This window comes from Lissotriton vulgaris, chromosome 3_1 (genome assembly GCF_964263255.1).
Source record: "Lissotriton vulgaris chromosome 3_1, aLisVul1.2, whole genome shotgun sequence".
In the NCBI taxonomy this organism is placed as follows: Eukaryota; Metazoa; Chordata; class Amphibia; order Caudata; family Salamandridae; genus Lissotriton; species Lissotriton vulgaris.
The window spans coordinates 391881362-391906190 of record NC_141689.1 but is presented as its reverse complement, the minus strand read 5'-3'; the positions used below and the strand labels follow the sequence as shown (position 1 = coordinate 391906190).

Genomic DNA, 24829 nt, shown 5'->3' with positions numbered 1-24829 from the left:
TTTATGTGGAGGTTTTAAAAGGGCCTAGGAGGGTCCAAAAAAAAAATATATATTTTTTTTTTTGCGTGGTAAGCGCCAAGTTCGCGAACCGGAAAGCGTTCTGGGCAGCGTACTTTAAGGATAAAAGAATGATAGACTTTTCTAATACTGTATGTTAATTATTTGTTGTTTTTGTTCGTTTTTTTATTTATTTATTTATTTTGATTTAAAAAAAAATTATTTATTATTTTCATAGTTCATTAAAACTTCCAGCATTATATCATCTGGTATCTCGTCGAACATGGATGTTTCTGTCTCTTGTAAGGTTTGAATAAATTGTTCGTCAAAAGATTGATCCATAAAATCTTCATCCACATTTTCTTCAGTTACAATGTCTTCGGATGTAATCTCGAAGGAAACATTAGTTTTTTCGTGCTCCCCTTCCATTTTTTTGCTGTAAATTGCATTAAAAAAAAATTATATTAGAAGACTTAGGGCACTGTTGGGTTTAAGTTCAGACATGTTGTTCTGTTTTTTTAACAGTGAAGTTAAAGTAAGTAAATTCATAATTATAGCAGAGAAGTGTAAGTCAATCAATAAATGTAACAGAGGAGGTTATCTGTATCTATAACTATAGCAGGGGGTCAGTAAATAATTATCAATAAACGTTTTTTACAAATTAATTTAAAGTGCCACTTACAAATTATCAAATAACTTTACAGGGAGGTGAAAAGGCTCTTGAAATGTAGTTCAGGAAGTAGCAGTGAAAATGGCTGTGTTTCCTTCTCTTCCTTTATATATATTCAGGTATATAACCAATCAAATGTCAGGTAATAAAAATTGTAAATGAAAGTAAAGTTTTCATTGGTTGTCAATTCCAATATTTTAGATGTGTTTTGTGAAGTAATTTACCTCAGGGTATTTAGATAGGTCTACAGGCCAAATGGCTAAATGAAATTTCAATCAAATTTGTGAGAATGAAAGGGATTGTTATGTAGTATGAGGTAATCTATATTTGGTGAGAGTGTCTCTAGTCGTTTTTCTGCTAATTACTTTCCCACCTTTTTTTAGGACCGTTTTCTGGAAAGCGGCCCGGTTAGCGAACCTTAAGCGTCACGGGAGTCCACCATTTTGTGTTTCGGTCGCATTAAGATACATGATGGAGGGCAAATAATGTTCAGAATGTGTAGAAGGGGGCACGGTAGACTTATCTTGACCCCCTAGGTTTTCTGAGGGTGGCTGAGGAGGTTTAAATGTGCGGAAAAAAAACATTTTTTTAAAAAATTCCGCAAGGTTAGCTTTCGGTTAGCGAACCGGGGAGCGTATTTTGTGGAAAATTAGTGAAAAAAGTTAGAAAAAAATAATAATTGTGAGTGATTAGATGAAGGGTAGCTCTGAGAAGAGCTTTTGGGTTTATGGTACATTTAGGTATTTATAAGTAGGTACCAATGCACATTCTTAAATTCAGAATGAAAATTCTGTTGCCCTCATCTGAGAAGTGAACTCCATCTCCTCTGTAGATATCTTGCATGTAGTAACGCAAGTTATTGTTGTACAGGGAACCCATTCCATGGTCTCTCATGAAAGCTGAAACAGATTTGTTTACATGCTTCCTCGACTTCTCAATTTGTGGACAAAATTGGTTGGACCACCTCCATTTCTGTCTTTGGCATATATTGGAATATACCAAGGCAGTTTGAGGAAAAAGTGCCATTAATTGCTCAAAGGTGTCCTTTAATAGCATTTCCAGACCTACCCCTGTCAAAGTGCCCAAATCATTACCTCCACAGTGCACAATTAACAGGTCAGGTTTTGGCAAATGCATAAAGGTTTTCACCAATGGTATCAATTGGTGACATTTTAATCCTCTTTGGCCCAACCACTTAATTTCCACATCTTGTAAATTGAGGTTGTGTAAATTTCTGTTCTCGGCATACCTTTGAGCCCAGTGGATGTAACTATGTCCAACAATCCAGACGTTAAACATGGTGGGAGAAGGTTGTGCTGCAGTCAGATGAAGTGTGGTAATGAAAGGGCAGTTGAAACAGTAGGAGTTTGTAAAGAAAAAAAACTGTGGATTTCCAATGCTAATGATTCATTAGCAGTGATTGGTGTATTTCCATTTCTGAAAACAGAAAGTTAGGGTGCATGGATGTGTTCTTTGAAAGATGTAATTTGAATGGTCAAGGAAGAAACTTTTAATGAAAGATTGCACTGGATACGCAGGTGCACTGAGAGTTCAGAGTTCAATTGAAACATTGTTGTGTGAATTTGCAAACATGAGAGGTCTTCCAGGAGGTCGTTGCTATGGAAAAAAGGCAGAGAGGGCAGAGGGGGGAAGGGTTTTGATTTGAAAAAAGTGAGGGAAGAGTTATGATTGGCTAATATGAGAGATATGTGAAATGAATATCTGTATTTCTGTGCTTTCAATAGCTGCAGACTCTGGAGTGCATCCTTTTTCTTCTGCTGAAGACAATTTGGTGTATTTCTGAGACTGTTTTCAAAACTCAAAAAGTATTTGCTAAGGTGAGAAAAGATTTATTTATTTTAGATAGAGAATAGTATGAATTAAGGAGAAAATAATGAAGAAAGCAGTGTTTTTAAACTGTGGCTTTGTCTGTAGTGATATAGAAATAGATTTTGTTACTTTGAGAAATTGTAATTGCATATTCGGTGTAGCATTCTGGCATGCAGTAACACAAGTTATTGTTGTATATGAAGCCCATTCCATGGTCTCTTATGTAAGCTGAAACAGATATGTTGTTTTTAAAAACCATTTTTGAAATCAATTACATTTCTGGATATGTACTGCTAGAGCTTTGGGTCATATTTATAAGGCATTTGAGTGTCTTTGATGTTATTTTTTTCCTTTTTAAATGGAAAGCATTCCTCATGGGGCAAGTGTCTTGTAAATACGTTGCCACCTGCGCTTGGCAAATTTAGATTTTGATTATGGGAGTTACATAGCCATGTTAATAATGTCCAAAAAATGGTGCTAGGGCATTCCAGAAAACGCTTTCATGTGTCTCAAGGATATTTTCAGTCATTTCCTCTTGAATGCAGGTATACAATTGATTTATATGTTGTGTTTGAAAACGATTCTTTTCTATAATGTTATTTTTTCCTTTTTAAATGGAAAGCGTTCCTCATGGGACCATGAGCAGTTCTTAGCCATGTTATCCAATGGGAGGTGGATAACATGGCTAAAAGCATATGCTGGATAATGCATGAATATCGCTGACTTTTCAGCAATATTGATGCATTGCGGCCGCTTCTTATCGCATTTGCGAGCAGTTCTTAGCCATGTTATCCAATGAGAGGTGGATAACATGGCTAAGAGCATTTGCTGGATAATGCATGAATATTGCTGACTTTTCAGCGATATTCATGCATTGCGGCCGTTTTTTATCGCATTTGCGATAAACCTTGCTAATAGCAAGGTTTATCTGCGATAAAAATCGATAATTTTTGTCTCTAAAGAAGTTATCGCTAGTGGTTGGTAATATACCCCCGCGTTTTTGGTTGCAGGAATCGGGAGGCGGGAGAGTAGCACTGAAATCAGTAGTCTGACGCCTGAATCGGGAGGGTTGGTATGTGTGGATTCTCTACAGCTGGGGCTAGGTGATAGCCTGGGACCGGCCTGGCATCTAAAATGGCTACCGTGCACGACAAAATTGTGGCATTGTAAAAAAGACAAGATGGCGCAGACAATGTTTATCAATAAGGATTCATTTATAACGAAATATTTTATCGCACTGACAAATTGGTTGTCAACACTTCCCGATTTCCTTCGAATCGAACGTTAACAGACGTGACGCAGCAAAGAAAAAAAAAAGCTCACGCAGAGCCGCTAGAACACATGTATCAACATATATGAGCCTTCTCAGCCACCCTCAGAAAATATAATGGATTAGGATACGTCTCCCGCACCCCCTTATACTTAGTAATTTAATTAAAACGAAGCACAAAATGGTCTCCCGCACCCCCTTATACCTATTCCCGTTTCGCCAGCAGTTTGCGGCCCAGTTCGGTGTTCGGAAAGCGCTTCTACCGTGAAAAATATATTTTTTTTATTTTCCCCACGGGACCATTTAAAAACCCCAACAACATTCCTAGGGGGTCAAGAGGGGTATACCTTGCCCCCTTTCATTAAATTCCCCCTTCGTTTTTCACCTCTTCTTCTCTCTCGATCCTACCGAGAGATAAGATGGCGGCCGCTCCGGTCTGTTTAGAATGTTGACAGACACCGGAGAGCCAATCAGCTTTCTGCGCGCAAAGTTCCATTTCGCAGGTGGGAGCGTATTTATAAGAAACTTGCACCATGAAGAACGCTTTCCATTTAAAAAGGAAAAATAACATTATAGACACTCATATGCTTTATAAATATGACCCAAAGTAACCTATAAAGCTCTAGCAGTACATATCCAGAAATGTAATTGATTTCAAAAAATCGTTTATAAACACGGCACATAAATCAATTGTATACCTGCATTCAAGAGGAAATGACTGAAAATGTCCTTGTGATGCAGTGCTGGTGCAAAAGATTTTCTATGTTAAATAATAAGTAGGGCGTTAAGTTTTTGATGACTGTTATTCATTTACTGTTTGGTAATAGTGGTTAATAACATTTTTTATTATATTTTTCCACAGCTTCAACTGCAGATCTTTTTTAAATTTGAAAAATGCCTACGAAAAATAGAATTAGAAAGGCTAGAAAACGTCAAAGACAGCAGGATGATGTTTTATTGCAGCAGTCCTCTTCCCCAAATACTTATCAAAACACCAAGAAAGCTCCGGGTAAGAGCACAAAATCATTCTTAAAAAATATTTTTAGTAAAAAAAGTATTTTTCGCCAAAATGTTTCAGTTCAGAAAAAGAAGAGTAATTTAAATGGAAAGGAAAGACCCATCAAAAATGTTATTGGTAGAGGAAGAGATAACTCTGTGCATGATAGTAGAATGAAACAACAGTTTAGGGACATTCGACATCGAATGTTCCGTAACAGGATAATAGTTAATTTATTAAGAAATATTAAAAAAGGCCAACAGAAAGCGGCATTTTATAAGAAGAAGAAAAATGTAGAGAAAATTATTGATCATGCTTTTGAAATTAAGCGAAAGTTGTTTATTTTGGTAATCAATAGAATTAGGAAACTAAGCAAGGTAATTTCTGATTTCAAAACAAACAGTAGATGGAAGAGAGTAGTAAATCGTAGTAACTTTTGTGAAGTTTTTTCCGGAGAATGGATGCATAGTTCAAGTTCTGAGGCATTTTTTAATGAGGAGAGTTATTTTCAGGATAATGATTTGATGTTTGCAGTTGACACCAGTGGTCGAGCTTATGAAGTGAAGGATGGTTGTCCAGTTGAAAAGGAAAAACTTGTGACAACAGAGACAGAAGAGGTGCTAAGTGATGAGGTTTTAGGAAGACGTCCTAAGGGTCCTGTGTACATTTGGAAGTGTAGTTCTATTTGCAGTGTGCTACAGGTTTCAATCAATTTGCTTTTTATGATTTTATACGGACATTTAATAAGAGTATGCCAGAGTGTTTTTCATCATTTCAGGATGGTAGCAGTGCATCATAATAAAGTGAGAAAATTAGTGAGAATGTTGTATTATGCTAAGAGTCCAGCAATTATGCTTAAACAATTATGTGCTGCTCTTTTGCATGGTTCAGAAATAGATGTGAAGAATATTTGTGAAGAAATTGAGTTTTGTTACTTTAGTAGTAAAGATGAGAATGTTCAAATTGACCCTGAAGTAGAGGGTAATGTTGAAGATAATGTACAGGTTTCCAGTACAGATAATTTTCAGAAGGAAATTGCCACTTTTCAGATGAAATCAAGTGAGAGGCCTAATTTCACTTGTGTATGTTGTCGACGCACTTATTATAAGAATCAGACTAAAGTAGTGGATTTATATGCAAAAAGTGAAAGGGAAAATAATAGTGAATGGAAGGATTTTGCCACATACTTGATGGTAGAAAATTATTTTGATTTAGGATCGGATCAACGTGTGTGTACTTACTGTTGTAATAAATTAAACCAAAACCAGATGCCTGCTAGGGCAGTTCATAATAATCTGGAATTGGTTGAGATTCCTTCTGAATTGAAGGATTTAAATACTTATGAATGTATTTTGATTCAAAGTATCCATCCCTTTCAGGCTATTGTAAGAATGGAGCCAAAGACAGGGAAGTTGCCTCCAGCAGATTTACAGCGAGGATTAAAGGGAAGAGTTGTTTATTTGCCTCTAGATTTGAACAAAAACATTAACACAATTGGAATAGAAAAAGTGGAAGAGGAACCTCTGGTTATCTTAGTTAATGGGGTTCCGACAAAGAATAAGAAAATATGGCAAGATTTAGTGGATGTTAGGAAAGTCAAAAAAGCAACAGTGTATTTGAAGACAAATAATAAGTACTATGAGAATGTATATGTTGCAGAAGAGGAAGTAAGTGATGAAGAGGATAGCGATTTGTGTGCTGGCCAAATTGAGAAAGTAGAAGCCTCTAAAAGTGAAGAAATATATGAACATTATAGTGTTCATCCTTTGCATTCCAAGGAAGTCATGGGGAATGTTATTGAGTTGTTTCAAATGAAACAAGCTAAAGGGAGTCCCATTAGTGTTTGGGAGGAAAGTTTGGAAGCTCGGTGTTTCCCACAGCTATTTCCCACAGGTCGAGGAGGAAGATATGATGAGCGACCTCATCAAATTCCTGCGTCTGAATACCGGACTTTACGATTGTATGCAGACGATCCTAGGTTTCGTCAATGCATTCCCTATTTGTTTCATCTCCTGTTTGAAAGCGATCTGTCTGGACTGTCATATGCAGTGAACCACATCTTAAAAAGTGGTATACAGATGCGAAATATCTCGGCAAGGGACTTTATGCATAAAGTCAATGTCCAAGACAGTATTTTGGATTCTCACTTAATTAATCTCATGGCGTGTCAGCGTGGTACTAATGAGTACTGGTACCGTCGTCATGGTGATTTAAAATGTATGCTGAGGAACTTAGGAACTCCGACATGGTTCCTCACTCTGAGCTGTGCCGAGTATGGCTGGGAAGACTTACTTGAATTTCTACGAGAGGCAAATGGAAATATTGAAAACATTGAATTCAAGACACCTGGAGAACTGTGTTCTTTGGATCCAGTGAATGTATGCAGGTACTTCAATCATAGATTTGAAGCTATGATGTCTTTCATCACAAATAAGAAGAATCCACCTCTTGGAGAGGTGTTGGATTTCTTCTGGAGAAAGGAGTACCAAGCAAGAGGTGCTCCTCATATACATATGTTGTTGTGGATCAAGGATGCACCTAAATTTGGAACAGATCCGGATGACTTAGTGATGAATTTCATAGAACAGTATTCTACGTGTGCTGTTCCAAACGCAACGGAGAAGAAAAGCCTAAGAGAACAAGTTTTACGTTTCCAAAGCCATCGTTGTGGAAAGTACTGTCGTCGTAAATTCAGAAACAAGGACAAGTTCTACACCAAATGTCGTTTCAGCTTTCCACGACCGGTGATTTCTAAAGGAAAAGTGAACAGTTTGATGTCTTCACTGCGACATAATGTGACGAGGAAATCACCCAAAAATACATACAATTTGAAAAGGAACGAAGAGTCCAAGTACATCAACGACTACAACCCAGTGATTTTGTCCATTTGGAATGCTAACATGGATATACAGTTTGTGGGTGACAACCGTATGACTGTGGCTCGGTATGTGACATCTTACATCACCAAAAAAGAAAAGACAGAACTGAAGGATATGTGGGAGGACATTTCCCATGAAAAGAGCCTCAGCAAGAAGTTGTACAGTTTCAGTCTGAAGATGTTGTCGCATCGAGAAATCGGAGCTTACGAATGTTCAGATCGATTGTCTTCAGCAAGTCTCTATGCCAAATCCAGGAGTATTGTTTGGGCGAGTCTTGGTCTTGCTGCAACGCGAAATCGGGTTCTAAAACCTGTCCGGGAAATTGAATATTTGGCAGAAAAGGAACCAAACAGTACCGACATTTTGAAGACCAACATGTTGGATACATATTATCCAAATCGAAGCAGTCACCTTGAGAATGTTTGTCTATATGAGGTTCTACAAAATTATATATTCAAGAGGAACATCAAAGAAGATATTGAGAAAGGAGTGTATGCTGTAATTGGAAGTGAGGGATGCCTGGTCAAGCAAAGAAAATGCCAATTAGTAAACCATCGAAAATTGAGTGGCGAATCTTCAGAAACAAAGGAGTTTTTCTATTTAGCACTTTTGCAACTTTTCAAGCCTTGGCGTGCAGAAGAGGAACTGCTTGGAGATTTCCTCTGTTACGAAGACTCTTTCACTGCTGCTAAGGATAGCATAGAATGTCCTGCTTTTCCCAAATATCAAGAAATGCTAACTTTGGAAATTGAGCAGGAAGCAACGATTGCAGCCGAGATTGCCAGAGACAGTTCTCAGGACAGTCAGAGTTCTGTTTCATTGAGTCAAGATCCACTTGGAGGACCTATTATCGAAAATGAAGCTGCCACTGCTATGAATGAAGTGGAAAGAGCCATGGCACATGCTCAGGAGGATTCAGTTAACTTAGAAGACTTGGAAAAACAACTCAATGTTGAGCAGAGGAAAATATATGATGAAGTTACCAAGCAAATTGAGCATGGATTAAGTCATGAGAAGAAAGAGTGCTCATGTACATCGTTGAAGCCTGTCCGACTGTATGTGAGTGGAGAAGCGGGAACTGGAAAAAGTTTCCTTATTAAAGCAATTTCATGCTATCTGCAGGAAAGGACTGAGTCATCGCTGTCTTGTGTTGTCACCGCTCCTACTGGACTTGCAGCACATAACATTAAAGGTATTACTTTGCATCGTCTACTGATGCTGCCGGTGGAGCATGACAACAAATTACAATATCACAAGTTATCTGGGGATGCTTGCTGTGAAGTTTCAAGAGTCTTGAGGAAAATGAAACTACTTATCATTGACGAAGTAAGCATGGTTTCCAATGTCATGCTTGCCTTTGTGCATTTGAGAATGCAAGAAGTACTTAAAACTGAATATGATGTGTTATTTGGTGGCAAACACATCATTGTTTTCGGAGATCTTCTGCAGCTGACACCAGTAAAAGGAGAACCTGTGTTCAAAATACTCACGCATGAAGATACCAGGAAGTGCCTAGGGAGCATTGGCAACGTCAATATATGGTTAAACTTCAATTATGCTGAACTGCATGAAAATATGCGTCAGGCAAAAGATGAAGATTACAAGAATATTCTACAAGATATTAGAATTGGAAAAGTGACCGAGCATGGAAAAGAAGCTTTGAATGCACGATTACTTTCAAATTTATATCCCGAACAAGAGATTGTGGCTGAGAATATTTTTCAGAAAATTACTGAGAAGAAATCCGGAATATGTTTGATGCCAACTCTTGCAGAATGTGCCATCTTCAACAACAAAATGTTGAATTTAGAAAAGCAAGAGATTGTGAAACTTGAAGCTATTGACAAAATAGAGCACATGGGATCAACAATTATTTTGTCAGAAAATTTGAAATCAAAATTGGATTCATTAGAGAAGACTATATCTAAAACAGCGGGTTTTGAAAAGACTTTGAATGTGTGTTTAAATTGCCGAATCATTTTGAGAAGAAATTTACATGTTGAAAGAGGTCTGGTAAATGGATCAATGGGTAATGTTGTTGATTTTGAGAAGTACAGAAATAGAGATGGAATGGAATTTTTTAAAATTAAATTTGATGGCATTGAGGAAGTACAGCTAATTGGTCGTTGTTCTGCTAGGTTTTTGCTTGTTAAAGACTTATATGTTCGCCGTAAACAGTTTCCTGTTTGCTTGGCATATGCGGTAACAATTCATAAATCGCAAGGTTTAAGTGTAGACAGTGCATTGGTGAATACTGGCAGTTCTGTGTTCAAGGAGGGTATGGCATATGTGGCATTGTCACGAGTAAGAACTTTATCAGGATTGTACTTGATTGACTGTGATGTCACAAACATTTGTGCGGATCTAGATTGTGTTAAGGAATACAATAGGTTAAGAAGAGAGTATGCGCCACATTTGCCTCAATATCCTTTGTTTGAGAAACGTGTGGTAGGCCGCAAACGTAGAAATATCAGTAATAGTAGGGAGGTTGTTGCAAAAAGACTAAAAGTCAATGAACCGAAAATTGTTAGCAGAAAGAAAGTGGATTCTGTTGAAGATGTTGTCGGTTTTCAATTTGAAAACAGTTCTGGTGTCAACTGCTATGCAAATGTAGTGGTTAATGTTCTCTTTTCACTAGAGAGTTTAAAAGAACAGATTCTGTTGCATTCAGAACAAATTTTATGCTGTTTATTGAATTCTGTTTTCGAGAAATGTAGCAGTGATCGAACAAAAGTAGAAAGTGTGTCTGAAGTTCGTTATCTGTTAGATGAATGTTCAGGGCAAACAGACTTCTCTGAAAATAATCAGCAAGATTGTCAGGAGTTTTTAATGTATATGCTTGATGTATTGCAAGATGAGGGTGTAGATGTAGATCACCTGTTTGGGCTTTCTTATCAATGGCAGCATGACTGCGAGAATTGTAGGGTATCAAGTACTACTAGTGTAGACTCAGAAAGATTTATATATTTAACTTTGCCAGACAGTAAATCAGTCTCCTTTAATAAGCTAGTAAATGCAGCGGATCACAACATGGAGTGTAGCCAATGTAAATCTGAAATGATGTCAACATTATTTATACGTAGATATGGACAGTATGTCATTTTAATGATTCAACGATGTAGGCCTGATGGATCAAAATTGTCAACTTTAATAAAAAATGTTGTGGCTTCTCAGCTTTCAATATCAGGAAGGACTTTTGTAACTGTAGCAATTATCTATCACGATGGTCCTTCAACAACATCAGGACATTATACAGCTTATTTAAAGTCTCGAAACGGCTGGTCATTCTGCAATGATTCCGTTGTAACTTTCAAAAAAAATTGCCGTTTGACCTTAAAAATTCTTACCTGGTGTTTTTAAAACCAAAATTTTAATGAAAGAATCTCGGGATTTCCTGTGAAGAATTGCAAAAGGTTCATGAAGTAGAGGGAATGTAAGTCTGCAATGCTGTCTAGATTATTGGTCCAAAACTTTTAATTATAATGTCAATTTAAAAATCCAACTATATAAATCTGATGCAAGTAAGTCTGCTTCATAGTAAGCAGTATCAGTGGTGTCATAGGAAAAGGAGAACATGAGTGACAAAGAAGGGTAAGATATTAGTAGTCCAGGATTGTGAAAATAATCTCAAATGTTTTTTTTTAGAAAGTTGCGAAAATAGAAAATGTCGGGATTTGATTGGAAGAATTACAAGAGTAGCGAATCGCGGCAACATGATTTGGCCTAGTGGAAACATGTGATAGAATGAGAGAAGTCTTTTCTTCTATGTAACATATTTTTCGTATCGATGGAGGTTTTCTTTCAGAAAGTGGCGGGCTGAAAATATTTATAGCACAACAGAGTGAATGCTGTTCATAGGAGATCCTTCGACGTCATTGAAAGTAAGTTAATTTTAAGGAGTTTTGAAATCAGATTTCTTAGGTTGTATGGGTTTTTTAAACACAGTCATTTTGATTGTGTTTTTTTTCCCCGCTGTTACATGATGAATACGTTCAAGTCACTGATTTAAGTGAAATTTGATACATTCTGAGAACAGCAAAAATAAACCATATAACATGTATAATTAATGTTCTTCTGTTTGTACTTATGATATACATTTAGAAATGTGAGGTAGATATGGAAAAACTGAGTCTTCTGTAAGTGTCAATTTTAATGCTTATAGTGCTGTATTTCCGGGTACTGTTTTTTTAAAAAAAAGGAATAGGCCTCACCTCAAAGAAAGCTCTTCAAAGCAAACATCTTATTTGCATCCTGAAACTATCATTTAAAATATTAGAGACAATTTTATGATGGCTTTACATCTTTTTTGCGCTGCTATTGCATCACTATTGTGAGACATCAGCAGTGCAAAAGAAGTACCATGTTCAAAAATAGGTCTCAGTTCATCAGCATGAAGATACTGTTTATTTAAAATATATATCTTTAGGATTGTGTAGGGGACGTAGAGAAGCAGAGGCTTCTGTAAATGTCAAAATTGTTTAAAAAGTGTTTCTTCTTGAACCTTTTCCCTTTTCTTTTGTAATTTTTAAATACATGTAGTAATATTTTTGGAAATGTATGTTTTCTCTTTTACAGATTGAAAGTATGAAAAAATATTTACCCGCAATGCACTGCTGATGATGTCACTGACACTATCTCTGATTTACTCTCTATAGCTGTCTTTCTTTTTACATTACTCTCTGTTTACTTCCCTTATACTAACTCTTCTTTTTTTTTAAAAAATATTTTTTTGGTTCGCTTCAAGTTCGCGAACCGGTCAGCGAACTTGAAGCGAACCAAAAGAAATAGAGCTTGCTAGAGTGTTAAACATTCTAGCAATTTTATTTGAAAGGGGAGGTAGTTCTGAAAAGAACTTTTTTTTAATGTTTTTGATGTTTTTTTTATTTTTTTTTATTTTCTGAACATTTTTTGTTTTTTTTGTATTTTTAGAACAGTTTTATGTTTTTTTTGTGTTTTTCATGGAGGGGAAACAACAAAAAAACAGGCATCGAAAAGGGCTCAACAGGAGCAAAGAAAAAATTACTGCTTGGGTGGGTTAGGGCAGTTATGGTTATCATACACCAAGTTTATTAAGTTTACGCTCATGTTGCCACATGAGAGCATAGCACCACAATGTATGCACGTTAACTTCATGTGCTTGAAGTTTGGCTGTATGTTTGGCACAGTTTCCTGTGCCTCTCTTACAGTCAAATTTATATTAGAAGTTGATTTGGCCACAGGAGTTGTCGGGGGATTATCTTGCAGATCCCTTAACTCTGCCCGGCTGTAATTTAATGGATGCCACCTGACCATATGGCGATGCATAGTATAGTTGCCCATACTATACTTTTTCTCTGTGCCTCGAGATAATCTATTTTTTGCAAATTAGGCAGGTGGCATATTTGGCATTAACTTTCTTCTCCCCTCGAGGAATTGAGAAAAATTGCCAAATGAAACTTGTTTTCCTTCCGGAAACACGGGGCAACTCCGGAATAAATTCAGGTTCATCAGTGTCCTCTTCTTCTAAGTCGTCTTCTTCTTCCTCTCTGTTTGAGATGAATTGAGATGGTGGTCCTCTCTTGTCATGAGGAGGTTGAGGTGGTGGTGGGGGTCCACCAGCTGAAGCAAAGATAGAAGCCATTGTAATCAAAATGGAAAATGGTCTTTCTCTCACCAAGATGAAAGTCAGAGTGAGGAAAGAAGAAGGGGTTTACGTGATTTTGGAAAAGCAAAAGTTCGGAACCAATGAAAAGTGTTATTTTTAGGTCACATGACCTAGTCATACATCATTTGGAAACCAAAAGTGAAATGAACCAATGAAAACTTTGATAAACAAGTCACATGACTTGTTCCGCTCACGTTACGCGGTGCGCGCCGCGTCCCGCATCGTTTCCGGTTCGCGGTCCCGAGCACTTTCGGGAGCGCTAAAGCGGCGCGTCATAAGACGCATTCGCGACAATGATACGTCGCGCTTCCGCGACGCGTCACAGTTCCGCTAACGTAACGTTTACCGGTTCGCGTACTAGATCGCGGCATCAAGATGAGCTAACGGAAAGCTTCCCGGTTCGCTTACCGGAAGCGAAGAAAAAAAAATTTTCAATTAAAATTATCAATAAACATCTAAAATATATTTTGGGTTTTAAAGTAGAATGCATTTTACAGCTACAGATGTTAGCTTTTAAAAAACCAATGAAATTCACAGAAAAAACCATAGGTTATAGTCCATATATAGTTAGGAATTTGCATTTACAAAACCTTGAAAATTCAATGAAAAAACCATTGGTTATAGAACATATATAGTTAGGAATTTGCATTTACAAAACCTTATTTTACTCGCATAAAACCATTGAAATTCCATATATAGTTAGATGCGCTAACTATATATCGCGCACCCGCAATCCACTGCTGATGATGTCACATATTACATCATTCATGACATGGTCAGTGACATCACTGATGACATCACTGATGACATCTCAAATGACATCACTGATGACATCACTGACATCTCATTTTACATTACTGATTACATCACTGATGATATCATTTATGTGATAATACATCTTCAGACTCTAATATAACCTTAGATACACTCAGTGTAAACAGGCACTCACAGACTGTCACACATCCATGGAGTTACCCACACACCTAGTCAGTCATGCAAAGAATCAATCACACCTCCATTTCCTAAACTATACAGTTATACACACCTTACTTATTCAAACATATACTAACACATATTTACTCTCTTATACAATCATTGATACAAGTTCACAATGATTCATACAGCCACTCTCACATTCACTGGCTCTTATGTTCAGTTATTTATATATGTCAACTCTCACATGGAGTGTGTTTTACATATGTACTTACTTTGACATGTAGAACTGAGATATCCATTCACTCACCAATATACTCATGCACACAGTCAACTGTCCATACAGCTGTTTCTACATGCACTTTTGAACCCATACACCTAGGGAATCAACTGCTCACACATCTATGCACAGAGTTATACACCTCCCAGCCACCCACACACATACTCAGTCTCCCATACAAATACTTGGGCAACCATTCAATAACCCATATAGTTACTGATATAGATACTGATTTAAACATGCAGCAGTTTACAGAAGAACATAAATAATGATTGCCAAATTAAGACACTTTAATCACTAACCCATGCACTCAGTGAGATACATTTAATCATTCTCTCATACAGTCAGTCATGCACCTACTAAATCCTTCATCCAGACACTTATACATCCACTCATTCTTCAATATGTAAGACATATTTTAACTTTACAGAAACATACAGTCACTGGGTGTTGTCATCAGTGATGTCATCAGTGATGTCATCAGTGATGTCATTTGAGATGTCATCAGTGATGTCATCAGTGATGTCACTGACCATGTCATGAATGATGTAATATGTGACATCATCAGCAGTGGATTGCGGGTGCGCAATATATAGTTAGCGCATCTAACTATATATGGAATTTCAATGGTTTTATGCGAGTAAAATAAGGTTTTGTAAATGCAAATTCCTAACTATATATGTTCTATAACCAATGGTTTTTTCATTGAATTTTCAAGGTTTTGTAAATGCAAATTCCTAACTATATATGGACTATAACCTATGGTTTTTTCTGTGAATATATATATATATATATATATATATATATATATATATATATATATATATATACATAAAAAAACACGATTCCTGCAATGAAGAACCAGAGAGACACAGCTGGGTTTCAGGAAAGGGATTTATTTCTGCAATGTGTGGCATGACGCGTTTCGACAACCAATGTCTTTATCAAATGCCGGTGACACATTATTCTCAGCCAATCCGCTTTGAGGTACAACAAGTCGCCTTGCCATTGGTGGCAATCCAGGTGGGCCAGGTCAATTAGAGGAAATGCGCTGTAGCTGCGTCGGCAAACTACAACTCCCAACATTCATCATTCCAGGAAAGTCAGGTAAGTTGCTCGCCCTGGCACCACTGTATCTCATCTTGAGTGCTGGATGGGTGTAGACGCATGCAAAACGGAATGGCTGTGATGCTGCTGAAACCGTCACCTCTCCTGGGTCACCAGAACGCCTCAACCGCTAGTGACTCCTGCAACGCACCCTGCAGCCAAGAAAACAAGTGATCCTGTCTCCTCCGTGAAGTCACAGACCGCTGGGGTGCAGCGGATGCCTTGCTGTGTGGGAGCGCGGTGGACCAGAGTGCTTCCAATTCCTTGGATAATTATAAGTTGTGCCGTAGCTGCCCTTGTGCCTCTAGCCGCTTGAAGAGGCGGGTCTCATCCAGCGCGCCCCAGGGCTGGCGCGCAATTGAATAAAAAACCACGATTCCTGCAATGAAGAACCGGAGAGACACAGCTGGGTTTCAGGAAAGGGATTTATTTCTGCAATGTGTGGCATGACGCGTTTCGACAACCAATGTCTTTATCAAATGCCGGTGACACATTATTCTCAGCCAATCCGCTTTGAGGTAGAACAAGTCGCATTGCCATTGGTGGCAATCCAGGTGGGCCAGGTCAATTAGAGGAAATGCGCTGTAGCTGCGTCGGCAAACTACAACTCCCAACATTCATCATTCCAGGAAAGTCAGGTAAGTTGCTCGCCCTGGCACTACTGTATCTCATCTTGAGTGCTGGATGGGTGTAGACGCATGCAAAACGGAATGGCTGTGATGCTGCTGAAACCGTCACCTCTCCCCGGAGTCACCATAACGCCTCAACCGCTAGTGACTCCTGCAACGCACCCTGCAGCCAAGAAAACAAGTGATCCTGTCTCCTCCGTGAAGTCACAGACCGCTGGGGTGCAGCGGATGCCTTGCTGTGTGGGAGCGCGGTGGACCAGAGTGCTTCCAATTCCTTGGATAATTATAAGTTGTGCCGTAGCTGCCCTTGTGCCTCTAGCCGCTTGAAGAGGCGGGTCTCATCCAGCGCGCCCCAGGGCTGGCGCGCAATTGAATAAAAAACCACGATTCCTGCAATGAAGAACCGGAGAGACACAGCTGGGTTTCAGGAAAGGGATTTATTTCTGCAATGTGTGGCATGACGCGTTTCGACAACCAATGTCTTTATCAAATGCCGGTGACACATTATTCTCAGCCAATCCGCTTTGAGGTAGAACAAGTCGCATTGCCATTGGTGGCAATCCAGGTGGGCCAGGTCAATTAGAGGAAATGCGCTGTAGCTGCGTCGGCAAACTACAACTCCCAACATTCATCATTCCAGGAAAGTCAGGTAAGTTGCTCGCCCTGGCACTACTGTATCTCATCTTGAGTGCTGGATGGGTGTAGACGCATGCAAAACGGAATGGCTGTGATGCTGCTGAAACCGTCACCTCTCCCCGGAGTCACCATAACGCCTCAACCGCTAGTGACTCCTGCAACGCACCCTGCAGCCAAGAAAACAAGTGATCCTGGCTCCTCTGTGAAGTCACAGACCGCTGGGGTGCAGCGGATGCCTTGCTGTGTGGGAGCGCGGTGGACCAGAGTGCTTCCAATTCCTTGGATAATTATAAGTTGTGCCGTAGCTGCCCTTGTGCCTCTAGCCGCTTGAAGAGACGGGTCTCATCCAGTGCGCCCCTGGGCTGGCGCGCAATTGAATAAAAAACCACGATTCCTGCAATGAAGAACCGGAGAGACAAAGCTGGGTTTCGGGAAAGGGATTTATTTCTGCAATGTGTGGCATGACGCGTTTCGACAACCAATGTCTTTATCAAATGCCGGTGACACATTATTCTCAGCCAATCCGCTTTGAGGTAGAACAAGTCGCCTTGCCATTGGTGGCAATCCAGGTCAGCCAGGTCAATTAGAGGAAATGCGCTGTACATATATATGTTATATGTATATATATATATATATATATATATATATGTAGCACAAATCCTCGAACCTCCCCGCTAGCAGCGCGGCGAAAGAAGAAAGCAGACCCCACGTTTTACAGGCAGGATGATATTTTTATTTGAGACCCTTCAAGTGACGCGCTTCGAGTACGTTGTACTCTTGTTCACACACCGTTGAAACAGTCCGCCTTCAAATTTATATGCTTTTTTTCCCCTGACCCTTCCTAAGGGCCACACCTCCTGTTGTGTATCACATGACTGAGTGCATAGAAATAGAAATAGGTACAACCATTAAAATAGGGAATACAGACGACTGAAAATGTAGTGTAATCACTAAATCACAGCAGTGTCATACAAAAGATAATATATATGCGCATATAGTGTATAATACATTACATACAAAAATACATATTATAAACACATGTGAAATCAGTCATAATGTAAAAACCAAAAATGTATATATATCATTTTTGAACATTGTCCTTTTCCCAATTGACGTTATTGCACAAATCTCTATACAGGCCTATAAGAATATCACAACTGCTTGAATGCAGAAACGCCCGGCATGCGGGCTATAAAAGTGACTGGTACTGGAAAAATCTCTGCCTGAATGCAGTAGTCCAAAGGACAGATATAAAGTGCCTAGTGCAAATTGTACAAATTCGCAATCCAGTATCAAAATTTGAACGTAAAAGCCTTAAATCATGAGATGGTACATATAGGTGACAGCTAAATTGTGTAATGCCCACGAGCTAATGTCTACAATATTTATTAAAAATTCATAATTCATGAATTTACACATTTCATAAATATTAAGACCTATGTACAAATATTTACAAAAACTATAAGTGACTAAATATGTACACTTAATGTGACTTAATCACCTCTAACTAAGAGCTCCTATGAGTTTGTGCCCGTGTAGGTGACAAAAATGATAAAATAGCAAAAAGGAAAATGGAATGATAAGATATTATGTACAGTCCCAACAAAAGACTAGGAAAAAAGAAGTATTAGCAGTGTAGATAAAACACACGCATTGTCAGTGTATCTGAAATATATACAAATTATCGTTGTTTGGCGTGTGTGTTTGACACAAAAGCTCAGTGGGCTATCAAAAATCAGAATCTTCGATACATTCTGAAATTAATATATATAGCCAAAGTTAGTCGGTGATTCAATAAGCAGGAAAGCCTCGCCCTCCTAGATGTAGCTGGGGGAGACATGTATACAGGTGGGGATGTTTACTGTCCTAGCAAAACCCTCCTAGATGTAGCTGGGGGAGACACATATACAGGTGGGGATGTTTACTGTCCTAGCAAAACCCTTACTTATAGGAAGTTATGTAGATCCTCAGTCGCGTTAAGTCCATTTGGTTGCTTACTATCTAACGCCACAATGTGCTGAGTCTCTAATCTTCTAAGGATTTTGTCCCTATCGCCCCCTGTCTCAAGATAGGTACTGCATCTATGACATAGTATTTTAAAAACGCCAGGTCCCTGGCGTGAACCATGTCAAAATGACGTGCCACGGGGTAGGTGGAGTCATGATTGACTATTGCCCGGAGATGCTGCAATATGCTCACATGCACCTGCGACATGGTGCTACCTACATAGTTCAGGCCACAGGTGCACGCTAAGACATACACAGCAAACTCCGTGCGGCAATTGAAGTTACCCCTAATGGCCACCTTGGTGCCGGAAAAAGGATTGTCGTAGTGGGTGGTGTTTTGCCCAAATTTGCAAGCACGGCATGAGCTGCACTTGAAAAAGCCCTTTTTGGTGAGCCAGTCACTGCCACTGACTAGCTCTGGGCTAGATCTAACTAGTTTGCTGTGCATGCTATAGGCTCTTTTGAAGGTAACAACAGGTTTGTCAGGTACTCTAGAATTTAAAACACCATCGGTTTTTAAAATAGGCCAATGCCTATTGATGATCGCTTTAATTTGTCTTTGTTGACGGCTATATGAAATGTTGAGCCTAGGCGCTAGATCACTGTTGTCAAGCTCTGCGGGTTTAGGTGACAGAAGGGACACTCTAGACCTTTCTTGCGCTTTTGTTAAAGCTCTTGAAAGGGTGGATTCCTTATAGCCTCTGGCCCTCAAACGTTCCAACATAGCTGTCGCTCCCTCTTTGAACTTCTCTTCACTGTTGCAGATTCCCTTTAGTCTTAGAAGTTCCCCTATATATGTCTCGATTCATATTTTTTTCTTGGAAGTTAATGAAATGTTTGCGCAGTTTACGTTTTCTGATAAATTGGTGTAGGTCTATACAGGTTTGTGTATAGTCAAAGTTTGTTCTTTTGCAGAACAATAGACCTAATGTAAGTGTCTCTTCTTCTTTGGGTGTAAGAGCCATATCGGAAAGATTAATTATTGTGTTTTTTTGTTCTATGATATCATTCATCGTCTCCTGTTGGCTCTCTAGGTTTGTTTTTTTGTTGTCTGCTGTTTTTTGTTTGCCCATCTTCTGTTCTTGCGCTTTCTACTCCTTGATTTTTGCTTTTTTTGTTGTATTCTTGGCGAGGTTGCCATGACTTGATATATATACACACACACACACACACATATATATGGATAAACAACAAAAGAGTCCTGGCAGTCTGTTTGGGCTGTGAATTATAAAATGTGTTAAACTGTGTTATCCAAGACCTGTTTTAGCCTTTGTCGGCCTTTTTCAATCTGGCCTAACGTGAGTTTGCACAGCAGAACACCCATCTATGTGTAGACGGAAATGAACACCCAGCTCGCTTTACAACAGACTGGCATCCTGGTTGACGTCAATGCCCAGCCTGCTCGGTAAGTGTTTGTGATATCTTTGTGTGCAGGCAAACACAGTTACAGTTCTAATTTTAAAAAACAAATTCACCTCATGGAATGAGTGCCTCTCTCCGTGCTCCCACTGCTCAGAGGCAGTGCCCTGCTCCGTGGTCCTTTGCTCTGTGGGCAAACCCTTGACTGGCTCTATAGTGAAGTGCTTGGCAGTACGGCGAGCACCTCTAGCCACATCACCCAAGTCTGCCGCAGTTCCAGGCATCGGGGCTAAGTGGTTGCTGCTCTTGCTCCTCAACAAATTTGCGGTCTGCCGTTTAGCACCTGACTACAGGTGGTGCCTTGGTGACACATACCTCTGTGTGCCTAATTAAACCCGCACCTCCTTTTAATATACATATATATAGAGAGAGAGAGAGAGAAAGAGAGAGATAGCTATAGATATAGACAGATCTGAAAGAATTATAGAACAAAACGTTTTCAGGTTGGATGAGAGTCAAATGAATATACAAATATTTACAACACTTTTGATAGTTTCCTTCCAAACTGAAAGCAGAAGTGTTATCAGCTATTGTTTATGAGACTTCTGCCAAACTATTTCATATTTAGTTTTAGCAATTAATAAGCTAGGCCTAAACAAATTTGTAGACACTGTGAATGTTAACTTATTCCATTAAACAAGAAGGCATTTGGCGTTACTTATACTTACATCCAGAAAGCTGACATCAACATGTAGATCAATATCCACATCATCAATAGCTCCATATTCCCTACGAATTAAACAATGACAGATTCCGTTATTACAATATGGATATTACTTAGACACAATATATATAAATATATGAGCAAGGCAGTTCGCCGCCGAAACGCGTCAAAGCTTTCGTTTGTGAAAATAAATTACAGTGGCAAATTTCCGTAGTGCCAGCGCCTGTCATTTGGATTTTTTGAACAGGATTAGCTATATATATATATATAGGTTTTAGACCATATATAGTTAGGGATTAGCATTTACAAAACCTTATTTTACTCGCACAAAACCATTGAAATTCGCATATATAGTTAGTTGCACTAACTATATATCGCGCACCCGCAATCCACTGCTGATGATGTCACATATTACATCATTCATGACATGGTCAGTGACATCACTGATGGCATCACTGATGACAACATCCAGTGACTGTATGTTTCTGTAAAGTTAAAATATGTCTTACATATTGAAGAATGAGTGGATGTATAAGTGTCTGGATGAAGGATTCGGTAGGTGCATGACTGACTGTATGAGTGAGTGATTAAATGTGTCTCACTGAGTGCATGGGTTAGTGACTAAACTGTCTTAATTTGTGCATCATTATATCTGTTGTTCTGTAAACTGCTGCATGTGTTGATCAGTAGCTAGATGAGTAACTATATCGGTTATTGATTGGTTGCCCAAGTATTTGTATGGGAGAGTGAGTGTGTGTGTGTGGGTGGCTGGGAGGTGTGTGACTCTGTGCATAGATGTGTCAACAGTTGATTCACTAGATGTATGGATTCAAAACTGCATGTGGAAACAACTGTATGGGTTGTTGACTGTGTGCATGGGTGTATTGGTGAGTGAATGTATATCTCAGTGCTACATGTCAAAGTAAGTACATATGTAAAACACAGTACATGTGAGAGTTGTCATATATAAATTACTGTGCATAAGAGCCAGTGAATGTGTGAGTGGATGTATGGATCATTGTAAACTTGTATCAGGGATTGTATAAGAGAGTAAATATGTGTTAGAATATGTATGAATAATTAAGGTGTGTATAACTGTATAGTTGAGGAAATGGAGGTGTGATTGATTTTCTGCATGAGTGACTAGGTGTGTGAGTAACTCCATGGATGAGTGACAGTCTGTGAGTTTACATTGATTGTATCTAAGGTTATATTAGAATCTGAAGAGGTTCATCGTATTATCACATGAATTATATCATCAGTGATGTGATGAGTAATGTCAAATGAGATGTCATCAGTGATGTCATTTGCGATGTAATCAGTGATGTCATCAGTGATGTCACTGACCATGTCATGAATGATGTAATATGTGACATCATCAGCAGTGGATTGCGGGTGCGCGATATATAGTTAGTGCAACTAACTATATATGCGAATTTCAATGGTTTTGTGCGAGTAAAATAAGGTTTTGTAAATGCTTATCCCTAACTATATATGGTCTAAAACCTATGGTTTTTCCAGTGAATTTTCAAGGTTTTGTAAATGCTAATTCCTAACTATATATGGTCTATAACCTATGGTTTTTTCATTGAATTTCAATGGTTTTTTAATAGCAAATATCAAAAGCTGTAAAATGTCAAGTACGTGGTAGGTAAAAACATTTTCGTATTTATGCACGCTGATGTGCTTTGAACGCTGCCCCCCCTTCCCCCTCCTCCTCTTTTCTTTTAGGAGTATTCTCTCTTTGCAGATAGTGAAGGGTAGGTAACACAGGCCTTTGCCCCCGTTGTAATCCGTCGTGCCTGCTTCCCTCTCCATTTGATTGATTGTTATCCTAGCATTTATTGTTTTGGAATTGGTTCTCTTTGGTTCATTCTCTATTTACAAACACGCACAGAGTCGCAATACTCTGTTTAGTCTTTGCAGATAGTGAAAAATTGTTAAAAAAACAAAAGGAATCAAGCAAAATCAGTAGGCCACTAATGGGATCTCTTTTTGACCTCGCTAAAATAGAAACATTATGAACAACCCCTCATGACAAATACGAAACTAGTGAGAGGAACTGAGCTCGACACCATGATAGCTGCAAGACAGCTCGGCTCCGCCGCCCACCCCACCCAAAATAACGACAAACACTATGCAAATATTATAAATATATACAACACACCAGCAAAGTAACAGGCTAAAACGTTTTATTAAATAACTATTTACATGGCAGTCTGCTGCAACATCGATCCAAACAAGCCTTTGTATTTTGGGCTCAAAATAAACCATCAATAGTAAGATTTTCATAGGTGAGTGTAGGTTCATGGTTTTCCATCCACAGACTAAAAGCCTGGAGTGGGAGTGAAAGAACAATAACTAGGTAAGAAGGAAGGCAGAGGTTGTGGGAAGGACTCTGGATATGGTATGTTGCTTGGTCCCTGAGATGCTTCGATGTCACTGCCTTGCACAAATGGCATAAGTCCTGGATGTTGGGTGCCATAGTTAAGGGTTCGGAGCAACGCTTGTAACACTGTCTGAAGCTTATTTGCACCTGCTACAGCTTCACTATTCTCAAAGTAAATGGGGGCTAATTGTGGACCTGACTGCATTGGAAAACAATGTGATGCGGTGCCTCCCTGAACCACTTGACGGAGGCCCCCGAGATAATTGCGCCTGCTCCACACCTTGTCCCACAATCCGTTTGACCTGAAGACACGTCCTGCGGTGCCCTGGTCCGACCATCACATATACCTGCGCCAGGAGACGGCGTGGGGTGCAGTAGAAAGGAGAGGCGGCGCGAACGAGCCTCCCCCACCTCCCCAGGTGGAGGTTTCTCAGCTACACCCCAGCGCTTCACTCGACCAGCTGACTTGCGCCCGCTCTTGCGACACAGTGCCTCGCTCGGCCAGCTGAATTGCGCTTGCTCTTGCTATTACAACGTCTCACCCGCCATCCAACGGAATTGCACCCAATCTTGCGGTACAGTGACAGGCGGCTGCTACGGAGCTCACGAAATGGCGGTCGGCTCCACAGACTTGGGCCTGGCCTGCAAAGATGGCTCTGGGCAACCGTGGAACTCGGACGCTTGACTGCTAGGGCATGGGCCCCATTCCCAAAAGAGTCCCCTCAGCCTTGAAGATTCTACAACAGTCACCGGGACCCCCGACTCCCGTAGACTTCCGGTGGGGAGCGACTGCCATGATTGCTCGCGGAATGGCCACAACGTAGCCACGAGATGGTGGTGCTCTCATGTTGACGCCAGCTTCAGTCTGAAACATCGAGAAACACTGTAGACTACCAATTCGATCAGTTCCGGTGGAGCCCCAACGTGACCCGGTAGAGAAGAACTTGCCCTCCCCTCTTTGACTGATGGTTCTTGTTGCCTGTCCCTTCTCTTGTCATTTAACAGAACTTTTTGGACTGCTGAAAGGGGTTGTGTTCCGACCGCTGGTTGGTGGAGACATTTTGACTATATTCTGGACCTGCGTTGTCGCGTAATGCGTCATATGACGCGCCGCGTTAGCGCACCCGGAAGTGCTCCGGTGCGCAAGGCGCAGCTTCCCGGAAACGATCCAAAGCGCGGCGCGCAGCGCGTAACATAAGCATAACAGGTCATGTGACTTGTTAATAAAACTTTTCATTGGTTCATTTTACTTTTGTTATTCTAATGATGAAAGGCTTGGTCATATGACCTAAAAATAACGCATTTCATTGCTTTCGAAAAAAAAATTTCCCAAATGATGAAAGCCCCACCTTTTTTTTCTCACTCTGACTTGTAAAGCAAAGGACCCAGATGCATTTACAGTTTATCACTAACAATGTTCCAGTCTAATGTATTTTCCCGGGAAATTTACAACTGTCCTGCAAGTAAAATATTCCTTTT

General features: G+C 39.5%; 1 protein-coding gene across 2 annotated transcripts in view; it reads right to left on the bottom strand.

Annotated features, from left to right (window-relative positions):
* PARP8 (poly(ADP-ribose) polymerase family member 8) overlaps positions 1-24829 on the bottom strand; it is a 670996-nt gene that overhangs the window by 259104 nt on the left and 387063 nt on the right. For both annotated transcript variants that reach the window (XM_086960612.1, XM_086960613.1), the window contains one exon: positions 20966-21026. In XM_086960612.1, coding sequence (XP_086816738.1) covers positions 20966-21026 — 61 coding nt within the window. The remainder of the gene's footprint in view (positions 1-20965; positions 21027-24829) is intronic.